General features: G+C 36.4%; 1 protein-coding gene and 1 long non-coding RNA gene across 2 annotated transcripts; both read left to right on the forward strand.

Moving 5' to 3' along the window:
* The first annotated feature begins 6,268 nt into the window (after positions 1-6,268).
* Positions 6,269-8,693, forward strand: LOC110689510 (receptor-like protein kinase 5). The gene is made up of 2 exons (XM_021866294.1): positions 6,269-8,614; positions 8,667-8,693. The coding sequence occupies exons 1-2, from the start codon at positions 6,269-6,271 to the stop codon at positions 8,691-8,693; spliced, it is 2,373 nt and encodes a 790-aa protein (XP_021721986.1).
* Positions 8,694-13,999: 5,306 nt separating this feature from the next.
* On the forward strand, positions 14,000-15,682 carry LOC110689342. Its single transcript, XR_002504890.1, has 2 exons — positions 14,000-15,167; positions 15,458-15,682. It is a non-coding gene; the product is annotated as an uncharacterized LOC110689342 (long non-coding RNA).
* The last annotated feature ends 6,331 nt before the right edge of the window (positions 15,683-22,013 follow it).

A 22,013-nucleotide genomic window follows, 5' to 3' on the forward strand; every position in this document is an offset into this window, starting at 1 on the left:
ACAGAACAGGACACTGTTCTACCAAGTCTAAGTCCCACACTCAGACTCTCTCGTACTCCCTAAGTACAGATCTTTCCCCTTCTCACCAGAAGCTCTCTCTGTATGCAATGATAATAACAATACTCTCACCCAAATAATCCCAAACCAAATACAAGTATTAACACCTAGTATATGATAGGCAAGCTATGCATGAAACCCGAAACTAATATGACAAGAGTATAAGCTTGGCAAACTTACACAATTAAAGCTCTGTAATTCTTCACGCATAAACTCACAAAAACCTAAACTCCTATTATTCTCTACTATTTATACAAGTATTACTTGTATAGAAAGTAGGTTTTCATAAAGATAAATAAGTAAAACTTAACTTATCTTAAAACACGGTTTTTTAAGTAAATCCTTTGAAGAAAATCTTTTCAGAAAAATAAGATAGAAATATTAAGTTAAAAAGCATAATATCTTTTTTAACAAACTGATTTTAAAAAATAAACATTTAAAGAAAATCTTTTTCGATTTCTATCTTTTATCTTTTCCGATTTTAATTTATTTGCCAAGCTAATTGTCACGCTTCTAATAAATTTCATGCATATCCTACTTAACATATTTAACAACGAATCTAGAAGATAAAATCTTAACTAAAACATTGATGTGCTGCGCTCTTGATCTGGTAGGCTTACTTGAGCTCCACGCTTACTAAGTTCCTCCAAAGATCTTAGTCAGCCATCTTCAAGTTCCTGTGAAGGAACGTTCCTGTTAGGGAACTCAGTTCCTGTGAGGGAACTCTTCTTCTATTTTGAATAACTTTCTTGATAAAGAACTCCTTCAAGTCTTCTTAGCTTCAGTTACTTCTTCCATCTCCAAGATCAATTTCACCTAAACTAAACAAACACTTGAAAAACCTTTATGAGATGATTTTGTTGTAACTTAAGTTCCTCATCATCAAAACCTTTAAACATCAACATAAAGCACAGGCTGTAAAGTTTGAATCCTTCTAATACTCCACTGATTGGCACATAAACACTTTGCTAAATCGCAACTTCGCAACCATTATTGCCAATTTTCCATGCTAGAAATTTCAATGTAACATCGTAACATAAAAAGATGATGAATGTTTAAGTATTAAAAAAGGACTTTCAAGTCAAAAAAATCAGTCTACGGTAAAAAATTGTCCGCCAATATATTTCAATTTAAGGGTCTGTTCTCTTACGTTGAAATTCAGTTCAGTTGAGTTCAGTTCAGTTGAGTTCAATTTAGCTCAATTCAGTTCAGTTCAGTTTAGTTCAGCTCCTAATTTCCTTCTCTTATAAAATATTCATTTCAGTTCAGTTCATTTCAATTTCAGTTCAGCTCAATTCAGTTCAGTTCAGTTCAGTCAATGAGAACAGGCCCTAAATTATGAACCTCAAAGTGATATTGAAAAATCTTTATAAGTAGGGTTCCATTTCATCACCAAGCAACTAACCCACTGCCCATTCTACCTTGCACTAGTAATTGGTTAAAGTGATATAATGATGTCATAGTTGGGTTCTTTAATGGGGGTTTGGTAGTAATCGCAACATCTTAAAATTATTTGCGGTAGTAATTCACAACTTTTTTAATTTTGCGGTAGTAATTTACAAAATGGTATTAACTTGCAGTAGTAATTGATATATATATATATATATATATATATATATATATATATATATATATATATATATATATATATATATATATATATACATAGGGTCAAATGAGAAGAATCTTAAAATAAATGAGAAGGGTAAGAAGGATTTTATATGCATATATTTTGTACTGAATGTGCATATTTTTTTAGTTGAATGTGCATATATTTTCGACTGAAATTCGATATGCATATAATTTAAATCAAATGTGCATAATTTGTGCATAATTTTAATTCTAAATATGCATATTTTTTACTCCTCTTATTCATTCACCTAAGAACAACGATTTTGGGCACGAGTCAGCACGACATTGTCAATTCTGTTGCTATCTGGATCCGATTTCCCGAGAGTCCGAACCTGAGTCCTGATACTCCTATCGGAAAGCTGAGAACCTACATAATGAACAGAAGTTAGCTAACCCCGGGGTGGTCCGGGGATAACCACTCCGATGATAAAGTTAGAATGTGTTTAAGAGAAGGTAAGTAAGAGAGAGAAAGTAGAGAGAGAGAGAGAGAGAGAGAGAGAGAGAGAGAGAGAGAGAGAGAGAGAAAGAGAGATATTAAATGCTTACCATTTAATGAATCCTAACCTACTATTTATAATAAATTTTATGACAAGTGGCTACAAGGCATGCAAGGCTTTTATCGCCAAGTGTCAATGATAAAATTGCCACGTGCCAAGTATCGAAAAGCCAATATGGCTGATATGTCTGCTTTATGGAACATATCAGCCCTTTTCACATATCATCCCATACAAATTCCAATAGACATTCCATGTTATCCTTTAGATTTAATTTAAGATTGCTTAGTTTTCTTATTCATTCACCTAATAACACCCTATTTCTCTTTCTCTCTCATCTTCTATTTCCATTAAAGAGTTGTGGAACAACACATTGACGTTGCGAGGTGATTCGAAATGAAAATCTATGATCTAAAATGGTGAAGATGATCATATTGCTTCTACTGGAGGGAAGAATTGAAGGCAAGGAGATAAAAAATCCAGAAACTTGAAGGAGGAAGATCCAAGAGGAAGAGAGAGAAAATAAGAAGTGTCAATTAAAGAGCACGAATAGTGAAATTTTGAGGACAAATCGGTCTGTCTTGATCAGATGAAAGAGTAGTATGAATTAGTGGGAGCTAAGCTCTATAATCTAGTGATATTTGATCGGTAGACAGATGATGAAATAGATCAGATGAAGTAGAGTAGCGTATTTTTTTGTTTCTAATATTAACCGCTAAATTATTGCTTTATATGAATGATTGAGATTTCTTTCATCCTTCTTATTTTAAGATCTTTTTCATTAGATCACCACTATATATATATATATATATATATATAATATATATAATATATAATATATATATATATATATATATATATTTACACACACACACATATAACTCAAATAATGTCACGCTATACTGTAAAATTGTACTCTGTATTAAGCTTAAAATTTTTTCTTTGTTATAGGGATTTAGTATTATTTAAATCTTTCTAATGCTCGACGTTAACTAATTGGCACATAAACACTTTAATAATCTATATCTATATCTTTTTATATATTAAAACTCATGATAAGAATTGTAATCATGCCACGTGTCATTATTCTTGCCACTTATCGTCATGACTTGATAAATGATGTGAGGTCATGTCATATTAAAAATGATCATCAATGTTTCCTCACAAAAATTTTATGTTCATAAATTCTAAATTTTTAATTGAACTTATACATATACCTCAATATAATCTCATACTTTCATTTACTCATTCATAATTCATATAGGCTATACATATTTTAAATATGTAACACAAAAATACATAGCAATTTTAAAACCACAACATGTGTTTACCTTGAAGAAATTTTTAATAATAGAGGATAAAAATTACATTAAAAATTCCTTTAACAAATAAAACAAACTAATATGAAGTATAAAAGTTAGGTAACTGCATACTTCTTAATGAATTTTGATAATGTTTAATAATATTTAAAAAAAAAAATTAAAATTATAAAACCACCAATAAATTTCACTTTAATTTATTAATTTTTTTATATACAAAAAATGACCTGGGGCATAACTAGTTAATACTATTCAAAACATATCCCTATTAACAAGTGTGTCATTTTGGAATGTACTGCAAATTTTCCATGGCAGAAATTTCAATTTAATGACTTCCAATTCATCAATAAACCAGTCAATTTTGAGAAAATGACCAAATTTTATAATGGCCTTATATATCTTAGAATTATTAAGAGAAACTACTTTTAATTGTATCTGACCCTTTCTATACGTAATCGACAAATGGTTAAGCAAATTTTGTATTAGTCTGAATATTTTGTCGTTAAGAGAGTTGTAGTATGTACAATGTACCATATACGAAGTATAATGCAAGAAATTTCATCTATATTGTGAATGACAAACAATATTGGTGCGCCTACAGGAAGACTTGGTTTGCATTTCATGTCACATTGTAGACCTTTCATGGCGTATTACATGAATAAGTGGTCTTAAATCATTTACTAGCTAGCTAAACAACCGTAGCACTGCGACCAAATTCCAAAAATTAAATACAGAGGAAAAACCATACAATTATCTCTTAATTAGATAAATTATAATTATTGGTTAAATTTAATCATCTTATTGTTCGAAAAGATATAACTTCTCCTTTATAATTGAACTGATGTAAAGTGTACTTATTGTTCGAAAAGCATGGCCATAGAATCATACAAGCGGCTTAGAATACCGAATACCAATTATAAATCCGAAAGACTTCAAAGAGAAAAGTTCATTTATGTCACGCTTAGCACAATTTAAATTTTCTATACAGCCATACAATTAAATATACCAAGTACATACTGATCTGAACACAAAATCATTTGCATTTTCACATTGCTACAATCATACCAAGTAATAAACTAATCAAAAGCTTCCACTTTGAAGGAATATGTTTTATACTCTATCATTGAAGCTCAAAATCATTACTGGACAACATAAATAATGGTTCTAGTCATACAATCAGGCCTTTAGGGGTTAGTCCATGACTCCATGTAGGCATGTATAACACATTGCTCATTCCATCTTACATACGTACTGAAGTTATAACAGCAAGACCCAACACCTAGAAATCTAGAATTCTCGTATTTGCACCAATTAAGAAGAATCATAATTCATTATCAATGAGGAGATTAAACATGCATGCATACTCTGCATTTCCGTATACTCCCTCCGTGTTTTAAAAAGTGTTACACTCATTAAATCCAGCCGTGTTTTAATAAGTGTTGTACTTTTTTTTTTGGCAAAAAACTACAGTAAAATATTATATCTCTCTCCTCTCATGCTTCCCACCCAAACCCACTACTAATTTTTTTATTACATTTTTTCTCTCACATTCATTACTTTTCAATAAAATATTAACCCCACGTCCCCACTATCTTTATTTAACAATTTTTTAATACTCCAACTACTCCACTTACCTCTTATTTTATTTAAGTCAATTAAATTGCCTAAAATCATATGCCGGTCAAACTGTAATACTTAAAAAAACACGGAGGGAGTATATGTTTAAAGGGCGATTATTACTTTTATAAAGCCCCGTTTGGTTTTATTACATTTTTTCTCTCACATTAATTACTTTTCAATAAAATATTAACCCCACGTCCCCACTATCTTTATTTAACAATTTTTTAATACTCCAACTACTCCACTTACCTCTTATTTTATTTAAGTCAATTAAATTGCCTAAAACTATATGCCGGTCAAACTGTAATACTTAAAAAAATACGGAGGGAGTATATGTTTAAAGGGCGATGATTACTTTTATAAAGCCCCGTTTGGTTTAATGTAAAACATTTTCAATGAAAAATTAGTTTTCATTGAAAACATATTTTCAAGGAAAAACACAATTGCAAATTAGTTTTCCTTTGTTTGGTTGCATACAAGAAAAGTCTAAGAAAATAAAAAATAAGAGAGGAAATGTAAGGATGAATGAGAGGGAAGTAAAAAAAGGAGGTAAGGAAGAGAGAGGAAAATGTGGCTTCCCTTGGGAAAGGAAAATGTTTTCCATCATTAAGGATGAAATATTCCACCCTTGGAAAAATTGTTTTCCACCCCTTATCAAACCAAACAAAAATGGAAAATTCATTTTCCATAAAAACCTTTTACATCAAACCAAATAGGGCCTCAGAAATAAAAGCTATTGCAATGGTAACACTCATATGAGCAATCGAGCACAAATAGTCATACATCAATCAGTACATAAAGCTCAGGCTGTAAAGTTTGAATCCTTCTAATACTCCACTATTGGCACATAATCACTTTGCTAACGCAACTTCGCAACCATTACTGCCAATTTTCCATGCTAGATATTTCAATGTAACATCGTAACATAAAAAGATGATGGATGTTTCAATATTATAAAAGGACTTTCAAGTCAAATAATCAGTCTACGGTCAAAAATTGTCCGCCAATATATTTCAATTTATTTTATGATGGAGGACACCATGAAATTTATAAACCTCAAAATGATATTAAAATATCTTTATAAGGTTCCATTTCATCACCAAGCAACTAACCCACTGCCCACTCTACCTCTGTTTTTATACCAAAATGCCGCCTTTCATTTCTTCATCATGTCTTTCTTTCATGATTTGTTTATGGATATACAGCTGCCTGTATATGCACTCTATCTCCAGTCAATATCTCGACGATCAAAAGTCTTTACTCCTTGAGTTAAAAAACAATCTTAAGTACAACTCCGAAGCTTTAGACAAGCTTGAGGGGTGGAATCACAGCACAAACTATTGCCAATGGAGCGGAGTTGAATGTGACAACTCAAATAACGGTAAAGTCCTTGGCTTAGATTTGAGCAACAAAAATATCATTGGTGGCATCGACAATACAAGCAGTTTGTTTCGTCTGCAGTTCCTCCAGAGCTTGAATTTGGGGGGTGAAAATAAGATCCAGGATGAGATACCTTCAGCAATAGGCAAACTGTCTAGCCTAACTTACCTCAATTTGTCTACTGCACCTTATAGTGACACCAATTTCAGAGGTCAGGTACCTATTGAAATCTCAAACCTTGTCAAATTAGTTGTTCTTGATATTTCTTTTAGTTTCAGAACATACATGAATAGGCCAAATTTGGCTGATATAGTTAGAAACTTGACGAATATCAGAGAACTCTATCTTGATCGAGTCAACATTTCAGCCATAGGGAGCCAATGGTGCCAGACGTTAGCATCATCGCTCCCTCACTTGCAAGTCTTGAGCATGTCTGAATGTCACCTTGAAGGTGAAATTCACAACTCGCTTTCAAGGCTTCACCGTCTTTCTGTCATCCGTTTGGGTATTAACTCTCTAGTTGGTCCAGTACCAGAGTTTTTAACCAGGCTCACAAACTTGACAATGCTGTCACTATCCTCTAATGACTTAACCGGGATAGTGCCTCATAAAATTTTCCAAGTACCCACACTTAGAACCCTTGACATTTCTGGTAATTCCAACTTAGAAGGGACTTTACCAGTCTTTTACATCAATGGGTCTCTTGAGGAGCTGACCATTAGCGGTACAAAATTTTCCGGGGTCTTGCCAAGTTCCATTAGCAATCTCAAGAGTCTTCGTACAATATTTCTAGTAGACTGCCAATTCAATGGAAGCCTTCCATCATCAATTGGAAGTCTAAACCTCCTTCAGAGGTTAGTTTTAACTGCTAACCAGTTTTCTGGTTCCATTCCATCATCAATTGGAAGTCTTAACCTACTCGAGGATCTAGAACTAAACGATAACCAATTTTCTGGTCATATTCCATCGTTTTCATCATTGAAGAAACTGAAAACCTTAAATCTCCACAACAACAGTTTAGTTGGTTCTATCACTGGCAAAAATTGGGAGAAACTACTCAATCTAGAGTCACTTTCCTTGTCATTCAATTCACTAGATGGAAATATTTCTTCGTCATTGTTTTCATTGCCATCACTCGAGTTCTTAGCTTTGGAAAATAACAAATTCAGTGGGCAACTGAATGAGTCTGCAAACCCCGTTTTTTCCAAGTTAACAGAAGTATACTTAAGCAGCAATAACTTGGAAGGGCCAATCCCAAAGTCAATTTTCCATCTAAGACAACTTGAGTGGCTAGATCTATCCTCAAACAGTTTTAATGGCACGTTAAAGCTCGCTGAAATTCTACTCAGTCTCAAAAACCTCACATCCCTTAATCTTTCATTCAATCGCTTGTCAGTTGTAATTGATGTAGATGTGAACTCCTCTTTTCCCCTGCTACAAGAACTACAATTGGCTTCTTGCAACTTGCACAACATCCCTGATTTTCTAAAAAATCAAGTTTCAATAAATACTCTTGACTTGTCAAAGAATCACATTGCAGGCTTGGTGCCCAGGTGGGTGTGGGGAATTCACAATCTGAACCTTTCTTCCAACCACTTGGTAGAGCTAGAACCACCTCTGGCGACGACACTCTCAAATAATTCATTATTTACCTACCTAGACCTCCATTCAAACAAACTTCAAGGAACATTTTCTATTGCCTCACCTAAGCTAGAATATCTGGATTGTTCCAACAATAATTTCACTTCCATTTCTAAAACGCTATGCAATGCCACAAACCTACATTTTATGAACCTAGAGTACAATCACTTGAGTTGGACAATTCCCGATTGCCTCTTTGCCAAGACTACACTCAGCGTACTCAATTTGAGAGGAAACAATTTAGGAGGTTCTGTCCCAGCTGAATTTGGAAAAAACTGCACCCTACAAACTCTTAACTTGAATGAGAATCATCTACAAGGATCGATTCCACGATCACTTGGCTACTGCAAAGCATTAAAGGTATTAGATCTTGGAAATAATCGATTGAACGACACTTTTCCTTGTCACTTGAAAAGCTTGTCCAGCTTGCAAGTTCTTGTCCTTCGATCCAACAAGCTTCATGGAGCCATTGTTTGTCCTGAAAGTCGCTCAATCTGGCCATTACTTCAAATTATGGATGTAGCTTCCAATCACTTTATTGGTGATCTGAAATCCCAAATTTTTTTCAAGTGGACATTGATGATGATCGGAACAAATAAAGAGCAATCAAAAACCAGCTTTTTGCAGAGCTCTATTAGTCCATCATATGGTCGCTACTATCAAAACTCAGTGTCGGTCACCTTTAAAGGCAATACCTATGAGTTGCAATACATCCTATCAATCTTCACTAGCATTGATTTCTCTAACAATGCCTTTCATGGGGAGTGTTGTGCGACAGCGGAAGCAAAGGTCGTAAACAAACAAGAAAACAATAAAGAAATTCAATGCAAACAATAAGAACAACACCAAGAATTTACGTGGTTCACTATCGATGTGATAGCTACGTCCACGGGCACCGAGATCGAATGATTTCACTATAAACTGGCAAAGATTACAAAGATTACAATGAAGAACTTAATCACTCAAAGTATTCTCTCTCTTGTGTTTCTCTCTCCGTTACCCTAATAATGATAATAGGAAGTTTATATAGTAGTGATTCCTAATTAAGATATACTTAGGTTACAATATCACAATATGATAAATATTAAATTCGTAATCGCTGAAAAAACCCAGATCGCCCGGTCGGGCGAAGGCCCGCCCGATCGGGCGCGAGAACACGTCTTTTCCAACAACCGAAGTACTCCAAAAAACCCCTTCCGCCCGGCCCGATCGGGCAATGTCCGCCCGATCGGGCGAAGGCTCGCCCGGTCGGGCGAAAGCTCGCCCGGTCGGGCGCGCGAGAGCAGCTTCTTCAACGAATTTGCCAGGCACCTCTTCTTCTTCCGCCCGGTCAGACCGGGTAATGTCCGCCCGATCGGGCGGACAAAGCAACGAAGTACGAGTCACCTAATACTTATCAACAATCTCCACCTTGACGAGAACTCGTAGTCAGCAAACGACCCCATCAAGACATAGTGAAAAACATCTCAAGCCAAACCCGATGCAAGACTCATGCATAAGCCATACATCCCGATAAGTCTTCAACCAAGACCCATCACATACTCGTCTCCAAGTATAACAACTCATAATGCTCCACCTGCATCACAAGCCCCGGGCAAGCTCCACCTTAAGGCCAACACACCTACACCAGGAGCTCCCCAACTTCGCCCCTCAGGGCCTACTACATCACGTAGTAATCAATATTTAACAAGTCTAAGCAATGTTTAAACTTGCTAAACGGAACAGGCTTAGTGAAGAAATCAGCCGGGTTGTCAGCAGTCCCAATCTTCTTCACCTTAATCCTCTTGTCAGTACGTAAGAAATGATACCTGACATCAATGTGCTTCGTCCGATCATGGTGTACTTGATCTTTAGCTAAGCAAATCGCACTTAGACTATCACAATACACTGTAGCAAAATCCTGTGCAATACCCAGTTCACCTACTAGGCCTTTGAGCCAAATAGACTCCTTAGCTGCAGAAGTTAAAGCCATATACTCAGCTTCAGTAGTTGACAACGTAACTGATGACTGCAATGTAGACTTCCAACTAACCACAGAACCACCCAAAGTGAACACATAACCAGTCACAGACCTCCTGGTATCCACATCAGCTGCATAATCAGAATCACTGTACCCAGTGACCAAGCATTCCTTATCATTCCCGTACACAAGACCAATATCAGCTGTCCCTCTCAGGTAGCGAAAAATCCTTTTCACCCCTTGCCAGTGTTCCCTCCCAGGTCGAGCCATAAACCTGCTTACAACACTCACGGCATGCGCAATATCCGGCCTAGTACAGACCATAGCATACATCAAACAACCAACCGCATTTGCATATGGAACTCTAGACATATAAGACAACTCCTCCTCTGATTGAGGTGACATAGACAAAGACAACTTACAACTAACAGTAGTTGGCGTACTTATAGGCTTCGATTTTTCCATCCCAAAACGAGACAAAATCTTTTCAATGTAGCTTTTCTGAGTCAAGAAAAGCTTACCTCTAGCCCGATCCCTGTAGATCTCCATATCCAAAATCTTCCTAGCTGCACCCAAGTCTTTCATGTCAAACTCCGAGTTAAGCATCTCCTTTAATCTAGCAATATCAGATTTATTCTTTGTGGCAACCAACATGTCATCAACATATAACAAAAGATAAATCATGGAACCATTATCCAGCTTACTATGATACACACAGCAATCATATGAATTCCTGTCAAAACCTTGTGAAACCATAAAAGAATCAAACCTTTTGTACCACTGTCGGGGGATTGCTTAAGTCCATACAATGACTTTAGCAATCTGCAGGCATAGTGTTCCTTTCCAGGAACTTCGAATCCTTCGGGCTGCTTCATCAGAATCTCCTCCTCCAAATCGCCATGAAGGAAAGCCGTTTTAACATCCAACTGCTCCAGCTCAAGATCAAAATGTGCTACAATTGACAATAACACACGGATAGAAGTATGTCGAACCACAGGTGAGAATATCTCAACAAAATCAACCCCTTCTACCTGACTGAACCCCTTAGCAACTAGCCTAGCCTTAAAACGTATTTGCTCAGTTTCCGACAACCCTTCTTTCTTCTTGTAAATCCATTTACAACCCACAAGCTTCCTCCCTTCCGGTACTTTTACCAGTTCCCACACTCTGTTCTTGTAAAGAGACTGCATCTCTTCACCCATTGCGGCAAGCCATTGCGCAGACTCACTACAACTAATTGCTTGTTTATATGTGGCAGGTTCAAATGACTCTACATCATCAGCTACACTCAATGCATAACCTGTCATCGCATCAACACAGCAATTTCTTCCCTCCATCTCTTCAATCAATCTAACAGGCTTCTTGATAACTCGTTTAGGCATCTCAAGAATGGTGTCAGGTTGACTAGATGACCCCTGATTAGATTGCTCCACCTCATCCCCAGAGTTAGAATGAGTAGGAGTAATCTCAGGTTCAGGAGTACCCGGCACTGGAACATCAGCATCATCATCAATATATTGTACCCGAGGTAAATCAGCAATGGTAGACTGATGTACCTCAAGTACCCCATCTGTCTGTAATAAATTGTCTCCTTCCCTTCTCAAATCTGAAATCTCTGCATTTTTAATTGAATACATGGTGTTTTCATCGAAAGTAACATCCCTACTAAGAATGACCCGACCCTCCGAAGGTGAAAAAATTCTAAACCCCTTCACACCATCCCCGTACCCAACAAAACACCCCTTCTTGGCTCGTGGATCCAGCTTACCCTCAATAACATGATAATAAGCAACACAACCAAAAATCTTCAAATTCGAAAAATTAGGCAACTTACCACTCCAGATCTCAAACGGAATCTTGGAATCAATTCCAGAATGAGGACCCCTATTAATGACATAACAAGCTGTTAACACAGCTTCACTCCAGTACCTCCTCCCAAGCCCTGCATTAGAGAGCATGCATCGAACTCTCTCTAGCAGTGTCTGATTAACCCGTTCTGCTACACCGTTCTGCTGTGGTGTCTTCCTGACAGTATGATGCCGACCTATACCCTCATCTGCACAGAACTGATTAAACTCGTCTTTGCAAAACTCTAGCCCATTGTCCGTTCGTAGCTTCTTGATCTTCCTTCCTTGTCGATTTTCCACCAAAGCTTTCCATTGCTTGAAAACTTTGAAGGCCTCATCCTTTGACTTAAGCAACCTAAGCCATGTGTATCGGGACTTGTCATCAACAAATGACACAAAATAGTGGTAACCTCCCATACCTTCAACTCTAGATGGACCCCAGCAATCTGAATGGATGTAATCGAGCACTGCATCAGTAATGTGAGCACCCTTGCTGAACTTTGACCTGTGTTTCTTACCAAACACACAATGCTCACAAAATTCAAGGTTGGCAACCTTGACCCCGGATAGAAGACCCCTCTTGGACAATAGCTGCATCCCCTTCTCCCCCATATGACCAAGCCTCATGTGCCAAATCTTAGTCATCTCCTGGTGAGATACAGATGCGCAAACCGCAGAACTAGGCAGTGTAACACCCTCAAAAACATAGAGGGTGTTCCTTTTGATACCCTTAAGTACCAACTCAGAACCTCTGAAAATACACAACTCCCCATCTGAAAACACACCATTGTACCCCAAGTCATCCAGGGTACCCAATGAAATCAGATTCTTTCCTAAAGCAGGAACATGCCGTACATTAGTCAAAGTTAACCTCCGCCCATCAACAGTCCTCAACCTCATGGAACCAATACCTGTGACCTTACATGGAGCATTGTTACCGACTATAACCATACCCCCATTGCGAGGTTCATATGTATCAAACCAATCTCGACGTGGACACATATGGAACGAACACCCCGAATCTAGAACCCAGTTATCAGATAAATCATCAGACCTAGCAGAACTGACTAATGCTAAATCTTCCTCTGAATTATAGCTCTCATTCGGTTTCTCTTCAACTACAGCAGCCTGGGACTTGTTTTTCCTCACCGGACAATTATTCCTAAAGTGACCCGGTTCTTTACAGTAATAACATGTTTTAGTAGTAGTTTTACTAGATCCATCCTTGCCGTTTCCAGCACCCGACCCAGCATTGTTCCCCTTGTTAAACCCCTTATTCTTTTTAGACTTTCCGGACTTAACAAACAACCCACTACCATTATCCCCATTATCACTCGTAGCTTTCATTCTGAGTTCCCTAGTATGAAGTGCTGCCTTCACTTCTTCTAAGGTTATAGAATCCTTACCAACAACAAAAGACTCTACAAAATTCTCAAAGCTAGACGGTAGAGATACAAGTAAAATCAACGCAGCATCCTCATCATCAATTTTAACATCTAAATTACGTAAATCAAGCAAAATAGAGTTAAGTTTTTCTAGATGTTCCCGTAAGGAAGTACCTGACTGCATCCGGAGGCTAAACAACCGCTGTTTCAGTAATAATTTGTTGGTCAACGACTTAGTCATATACAATGACTCCAGCTTCAGCCACAATCCAGCCGCCGTTTCCTGATCAGCCACCTCCGTGATGATTTGATCATCAAGACTAAGTAATATGGTAGAGTGTGCCTTCTCTTCCATAACTTCTAACTGCGAGTCAGTCGGTCCGTCTCCTGACTCCGAAGTAGTACTCTTTGGAGCCAACGGACGCCATATCTGCTGTTGTTTTAACAGAGCCTTCATCTTAATTTGCCATAGCCCGAAACTATTTTTCCCGGTAAACTTCTCAATTCTTATTGTTGAATCTCCTGCCATTGTTATCTTCAAGAAACTCTCCAAGGATTGAACCTGAGCTCTTGATACCAATTGTTGTGCGACAGCGGAAGCAAAGGTCGTAAACAAACAAGAAAACAATAAAGAAATTCAATGCAAACAATAAGAACAACACCAAGAATTTACGTGGTTCACTATCGATGTGATAGCTACGTCCACGGGCACCGAGATCGAATGATTTCACTATAAACTGGCAAAGATTACAAAGATTACAATGAAGAACTTAATCACTCAAAGTATTCTCTCTCTTGTGTTTCTCTCTCCGTTACCCTAATAATGATAATAGGAAGTTTATATAGTAGTGATTCCTAATTAAGATATACTTAGGTTACAATATCACAATATGATAAATATTAAATTCGTAATCGCTGAAAAAAACCCAGATCGCCCGGTCGGGCGAAGGCCCGCCCGATCGGGCGCGAGAACACGTCTTTTCCAACAACCGAAGTACTCCAAAAAACCCCTTCCGCCCGGCCCGATCGGGCAATGTCCGCCCGATCGGGCGAAGGCTCGCCCGGTCGGGCGAAAGCTCGCCCGGTCGGGCGCGCGAGAGCAGCTTCTTCAACGAATTTGCCAGGCACCTCTTCTTCTTCCGCCCGGTCAGACCGGGTAATGTCCGCCCGATCGGGCGGACAAAGCAACGAAGTACGAGTCACCTAATACTTATCAACAGGGAGCTACCAAAAGAGTTGGGAAATCTGAATGGTCTTGTAGTTCTCAACCTCTCTCACAATTCCTTCTTGGGTCATATCCCATCATCATTCGGGAATTTAAGCCAGATTGAATCGTTGGATCTCTCTTCAAATGCCTTGACTGGGAGGATACCTACAGAGTTTGCGAACTTGAATTTCCTCAGCTACTTGAACCTTTCCTTCAACAAGTTGTCAGGAAAGATCCCAACAAGCACTCAGCTACAATCCTTCAATGCATCTTCGTACGAAGGCAACCAAGGACTGTTCGGTTCACCATTGACAACACATGATCCAATAACAGTGACTCCGCCTACTTCTTCAGAGGGATCAAATTGGAGTTCAAAGAGTGAACGAGAGTGGATGTTAAGGGGTGCTGAAGTTGGGTTTCCAGTTGGGATCACCATCTTTATTGGGCCTATCCTTTACATCAAAAGGTATAGGGAATGGTACTGCAAGCATCTTCACATACTGATCATGAAAATCCTACGAAAGGAAGATAATATTACAAGGGCAAGGAGGAGGACAAGGAGGAACCAACAAAGGCAGAGACGCTAGATGCATAGAAAGGGTGAAAAAGAAGAAAACAATGAAGGGTAAGTATTAATTTAATTATCACTTTTACATATTCGAGTTCGTATGTCTTTCTATTTTTATTATTCTTGTTTTCTCTCCTCTGCTTTGCCTCATTTAAAAGTACCATTATTTTTAATTGCCACTATATCACCTTTTAAAATCCTAAGACTATTTGACGTTGTAGTCTTTACAAAGTCTTCCATTAGTAAGATTTTATCTCTAATTTACAATAATTTTTTTTAATTATTATTTCAATATTTCATAAATTGTTATTGAATTTCTTATTCATTTGGTTTCATTTTTCATATAGGTGCTGCTGTGTGCTACTGTGGATGACAAACATGTAATGTGCCGAACTAAAGAATTTACGCATGTATGGTGATTGGTGAAATAATGAATTATACGAAGTAGTAATTAGTATAGTTTGTAAGACTTTAAGAATTGTATAAGTATCAAGGTATGACACTTTTTATTATCAGTTGTTGCGGCTTTTAAATTGTGTTCCTACTGCTATATATTCACCTTTATAACTAAACTAATGTAACCGTTACTTATTGTTCGAAAAGCATGTCCAAGTCGCGTTCTTAGATCCAACAAGTCCCATGGAACGAATGCTTCACATTATATTAGGCCCGGTTTGATTCACCTTAAAAAAATAATATTAAGTAAAAATAATTTCAATTCAGTAAAAATAAGTTCAGTTCAGTAAAAATAAGTTTAGTTCAGTAAAATTCAGTTTTCTTAAAGAAGAATTATAATAGAAAATCAGTAAAAATAATTTCAGTTCAGTAAAAATAATTTAAATTCAGTAAAAATAATTTTAGTTCAATAAAATTAAGTTCAGTTCAGTAAAAATAAGTTCAGTTTAGTAAAAATAATTTCAGTTCAATAAAATTAAGTTCAGTTCAGTAAAAATAAGTTCAGTTCAGTAAAAATAATTTCAGTTCAGCAAAATTAAGGTGAATCAAACAGGGCCTTACTCCGTATAAATTTATCTTTCCGGCAATTTAACAGCCAAGTAGCCGGCTATCTAAAATTATGATTGCTACAATAAATTTTACTCAATTTGAGCTAGTTGGGATCCCAACGGGCACCGGACCTCAGTATCATTTATGTCGAAGTTTACATTTTGCAACACCCGAATGTAAACTTTATCCAAGAATGGAGCTAAGGTTATTTTCTAAAATCTGACCAATTTTTGATGCATCCGACTAACAGATGTGAAAATAAGACGACACTGCTCCATCCTTTCATACAAATTTAACTAACCGATGACTAATTTTCGAAACCGAGGCCCACCCAACTTCAATTCCTAATATTACTAGGCTACTAGCTTAAGGCCATGCCATGCACGGAAAGTCTAATTAATTAGCATACAATGGTATTCGTATCTAGCTAAGTGAAGGGCACCTTCGACTGGCTACTTGGACTATAAGAATGGTAAGTGGGATATCAAGCTTTAGGTAACGGACAATCCTTGGTTAAATATGGTGATCTGTTAGGAAAGATATGATAGAATATCTTTAAGATCTTATGGTTAGGCAAGATATCTCTTGTATAAATATCAATCATGATGAATGAGAAGGGCAAACAATTGAGTATTAATCTTAACATGGTATTGGAGCCAAGTTATCTCTCATAATTTTTTTTTACCACCATAAACCATGCCCGGCGATGATGGCACACCGCCGCCACCGCCACCTAAAATTGAACCTAACTCCCCGTATTACCTAGGACCCCAAGATCCCCTAGGTGATTTTTATTACCTCCCAATTCAACGCCTAAAATTAAACAACTTCAATGATTGGTCCCATGCAATTTTTATCGCCTTATCTTCCAGACGCAAATTTGGCTTCTTGGATGGTACCATCGTCAGCTTTGCCCCACCTTGTACCAAGGATGATTGGGTAACAATCCATTGCATGCTCGTCTCTTGGCTTATGAACACGATTGATCCGGAGGTGCGGTCCATGCTATCAAATTATGACAATGCGAAGAAGCTCTGGGAATCTGGGATGACTTACATGAACGTTTTGGTCTTGTTAATGGACCTAGAATTCAACAATTAAAATCCAAAATTAATCGGTGTGAACAAACAAAATCAATGCCTGTCGCTGTATACTTTAGCAAGCTTTCTGTGCTTTGGGATGAATTAGATAAGCACGAGCCATTGATCGGTTACAAGTGCGGCAAATGTACATGTGATGTTGGAAAGCAACACACACAACGTTGTAAAGGGGATCGCCTTCAACATTTCTTACTTGGGTTATACTCTGATTATTATGCCGCTCTTCGCTCCACTCTTTTATCCCAAGACCCCCTGCCCTCTTTGAACCGTGCGTCCGTGCTTTTCAGACTATTGCACAAGAAGAAAGAGTCCGTGGCATCGCAAATATTAAAGACGAGACTCCGGAGGTGGCTGGGTTTGCGATTCGGATGGAAAACACTTCCAGACCACGACTGCTATCGAAACCAATGCAGATATTTGTTTTGTGAAATGCAACAATTTCTATCGAGGAAGGAAGTACGTCCTATATAATACGAAGAGTGACTCAGCTGTAGGTGATGTTAAAATGCCCGAACACCCCATATTTCATGGTCAATTACAGCCGACTCTTTTGTCATGGAGCTTTGGCCGACCATTATTCCACACATGTAGTATGTAACTCATCAAGCCTAACAATGTAGCTTATACAGTTAAAATATGCTCGTAGTAATCTACAAATATCTAGTATTATGTTGTATGAAAATATTTTGTAGAGAAATATCATGAAAGTATGTAACATAAGAAACTAGAAAAATCTAGATAATAAGTACTTGAGAAATATGTAGGAGACATTATCTTAGAATAATATAGATTAGTGTTACACTAGTTAGATCTAGAGAGTTCTACGCAAGGCTATAAATAGATGGCAATGTATGTTGTTAGAGATGTAAGAAGAAGCATTACCAGATCAATAAAAAGTCAACCTTTTTGTATACTTTGCACTCTTTCTCCATGGTTCCATGCATACTAAGCTACTACTCCAAATCACCATAAGCTCACCAACGCTTCCCTAATTTCTAACATATATTTTAAGTATATATTCTTCCTTTATGCTAATTTTAAATTGTTTACGAAAATCTGTTGTGGTTGTTCCAGAATTCTTACTTCTAATTTGACCTCTAATGGTAGTTCATCGCCTTATTGAATTTTTGGCTGAATGTTTTGGATTAAAACTCATTTTTAAATTAACATAAACTATTTTACTACACAAATACAATTGCAATAGGAATAAATTAGTTCTACCAAGTGAAAATACGAAACTATTTGGCTAATTACTCCACAATGATATTCAGATATGTTTTCGTTTCATATTACCTCCTCATATTGATACTGTGCACTTTGGAACACTATTTTATTTGATATTGCTCTAATTTCTTTTGTTGGTTTTGCGTTTATGGTTGACTTTATTCCTTTTTTTGATGTTGTAAACCGTGTGGGATTGTGGATTAATCAGTATATTTCATCACTTTCTCTTAAAAAAATTGATGAACAAATTTGAAATCTCTTACCATATAAGACAAAGAGAATGCATGTTGTCACCATTATGACATTATTATGCAAAAAATGTGAAATCTTGATTTAAACTAACATCCAGCAAATTTAAGGCATATGATTTATCATAATTTGATAACTAAAATTGACAATATGATGCAAGGGGATGAATACAAGGCAAATAGGAAAAGCAACTGATCATTCTCATTGCTGAATCAGAGTGCAGGGAATTAAATATATACAATGATGATGAAAACATAACAAGACAAAATACAGCTAAGATAAAATAACAGCAAATATTCCCTAGCAGCTGTCAAGAGTAGCTATCCTAACAAACTTTGATTCTTCTGGCAGAATTACAAAGATAGCCCTGGTTCCTTCATTATAATTAGCTTTTTTAAAACAGGGGTATATAACAGACAAATCCCTTCAATAGAGATGAATTAACATATTCTACCAAACAATTGGATTTCTTGATTTTTGATAGAAATCGTCATTAATGTAGTATGGCTAACCCTGACGAGTTGGGATTACATAAACATTTAATTGCTTTATCGAATTAGATTAGTTGGATGAAATTTAGATGGAAAGAAATTTTTTGGGTGTTTTTTCTTGAAGAGTAGCTATATTGTTGAGTTGAGGTTTCTTGCAGAATTGCAGGTTTCAGGAAGAAATATTTTGATTATGCCTCTTGTATTGAATTAAAGTGAATTGTATTGAATTAAAGTGATTTGAATATGAGAATTACTCGGGTATGTGTTTATATTCGGATAGTCTAAATTGAGCAACCAAAATTAAAATAAAATTAAGGTTTGTGTTTTTCCAATTTTGTTTATTTCTTATACACTTTAAAGGTGTCAATTGCGTTGTTTGGGTTGGGAGTAGGGGCGGTTAGTTCGAATCGAGTCAATTCAAGTGGTCAACGTTTTTAATTTTGGTTTGGTTTGGTTAGGTTAAATTTGGATCATTGCCAGTATGGTATAAATGCTTTAAAATCCACAACTTTGCACTAAGTTTTGGGAGTGTTCAAGTCAGGCCAGTTTTCAAGTCTTCCTAAAAAAGTTCGGGTAAGTATCAAATCGAGTAATCGGCTGCGAGTCACTTTTGCTACCTCTTGAAGCGAGTGGTGGTATCCTGTTAAAGTTTAATTAGATATGTAAACTTTTTCAACAAAATTTGGCATATCTTTATTGCCTTATTAGTGTCCCAACATCATCCTATGACCTTTTTAACCCTTAATGACTATTCATAGACCTTCTTTAATTTTGACCTAAGGTTCATCACGCAAAATTTTTGGCTATTTTTACCAAGACCCCATAACGTCTGATAATTGTGATTTGTAACCCTTTAGAATTCGAAACAAAGGCTACAAATCTCGCCTGATTTAGGGTTTTTTCCCAGGACTCATAACGCCTGAAAATTCTCAAGCATTTTAGGGTCATCGTTATCAAATTAAAAACCCTCTTCCAACCTCGGGGGCACCATGTAAAATTTTTAGATGTTTTTTTTTTTCAGTCAGGAGTCCCCAAAACCCTTAAAAATCATGAATTGTCGTTGAATTCGACTTCCAAAAAGCCATTCCGAGCTTTATATCGTTTTTGCTCCAAATTTCTCGCATATGCTATTGGTGACCCCATTACCTGATAAGCTCACTTTCAGCCTCTAAAATTTTGTTGAGTTCCCTTTATACAGTATTTCCGAAGTATGACACACTAGTCATTCTTGCTCTCTCATAATCGTTTTAAACCCATAATTGTTTTATGGCGTTTCAGCATCTAAAATTTTGTTGATCGAGTTCCCTTTATACAGTACTTACGAAGTACGAATACACTAGTCATTCTTATGTTCGTTCGTTTTATGGCGTTTTTAACCCAGACTATTAATTCAAGGACCCTGGTTTGACCCAAGGGGAACCATGAAAATTTTGGTGTATAAAAATCTGGATATTGCTCTAAAAGTTTTGATGTTGTTCTGATTTTTGTATGAATATTGGTTGCAAATAAATCATTTAAACAGATTTATAAGCTGAATATTTTTTTTCTAATGCTCCTCTCACATTATGAAAACATGTGCAAATAACACATGGAAGAAAACATTACATACAAGAATTCAAAGACCCAAATTTACAACAAAATCATACGGCAACACCTTTACTCCTTACTGCTAAAATTGACAAATATATTTCCCTATATATTAGAAACACCCCATTTTATACAATTAAGGTGGCCATAGATTCATGCAAGCGGCTTAGGATGTTGATTCTCCTTCCTTCTTCAACAATTCATGTAAGAATACGGTGCGATAAATGAATCCCTCTATTCCATACGGAGTATAACATAATTTTTCTTACACTAAGCTTTTGCTATTAACTAGTTATTGTCTTTGGGATGTCCCGGTTCACTAAAAGTTTGCAAGTGTAATAAAAACTAAATTTAAAAGGTTAGTGTTCAGTAATATCTATAAGTGAATAAAAATATAATAACAAATTTAAAATTACAGTTTTATGTTAGATATTGATAAAAATATGCAATATCATTATGAAAAATATTTTAGATGAACCCTGGCCTAAAACTATTCTTAATTTTATATACGTACTTCTATTTTTGAGTAATTAGTGGTCAAATAAAAATTACAAAAGATGTGCAAGCCTTGTACTATACCCATTACGCTTGTAAAACTAATACAGTACACTAGTTTGTTTTTAACACACTATTAAAAGTTCATTAGCGAGCAAAATTAAAATTAATTCAATTATGGGATGAAGACTTTGATTGATCAATTAGTAAAACTAATCCGACCCGTTCAAAACGTAATTCAATGCTTGACCACATATTGAATAGACTTAGTCAATAAAAAGGGCTGCACTAATTGCATGCTTTCATGACAGAAATTTCATCCATTGTGACTTTCTGAGTGAGACAGTATATCACAGTACAGTTGAAAAGTCCTCAAATTAAAGAAGATATTATTGGTACATCCTGCTATAGTCTACATACAAAAGAAGACTTTGTGCAAGTATTGGCTTGCAGGTCAACCGTGGTTTGGCTTTTCATATGGCGTAGTACATAAATGTGACCTTGATTCAACCGTGAATAAGTCTATCAGCCAGCAAATTCAGCTGTCTTGGTTACATCGCATTTATTGAAACGTAGTTGCATTGTCATTTGTAGGTCACTATACTTCATGAATAAGCATAACATGAGTTAATAAAATGGTGAATATCAACAACGGTTTCATTCATTTTCAAATTAAACATTTCTCCCAGTACCTCGGTACTACTTCACTCTTATCTCCAAAATGAAAACAACTCCACTTATTTCTTCTTCTT

Source organism: Chenopodium quinoa, unplaced genomic scaffold, assembly GCF_001683475.1.
Source record: "Chenopodium quinoa cultivar QQ74 unplaced genomic scaffold, ASM168347v1, whole genome shotgun sequence".
NCBI classification, from domain to species: Eukaryota; Viridiplantae; Streptophyta; class Magnoliopsida; order Caryophyllales; family Amaranthaceae; genus Chenopodium; species Chenopodium quinoa.

Excerpts from the sequence above, each read along its gene's own strand:
- LOC110689510 (XM_021866294.1), top strand. The coding sequence starts at position 6,269 with ATGCCGCCTTTCATTTCTTCATCATGTCTTTCTTTCATGATTTGTTTA. Across the intron at positions 8,615-8,666 it reads ACAAGCTTCATGGAGCCATT|CTTCCAATCACTTTATTGGT; the intron begins GTTTGTCCTGAA and ends TTATGGATGTAG.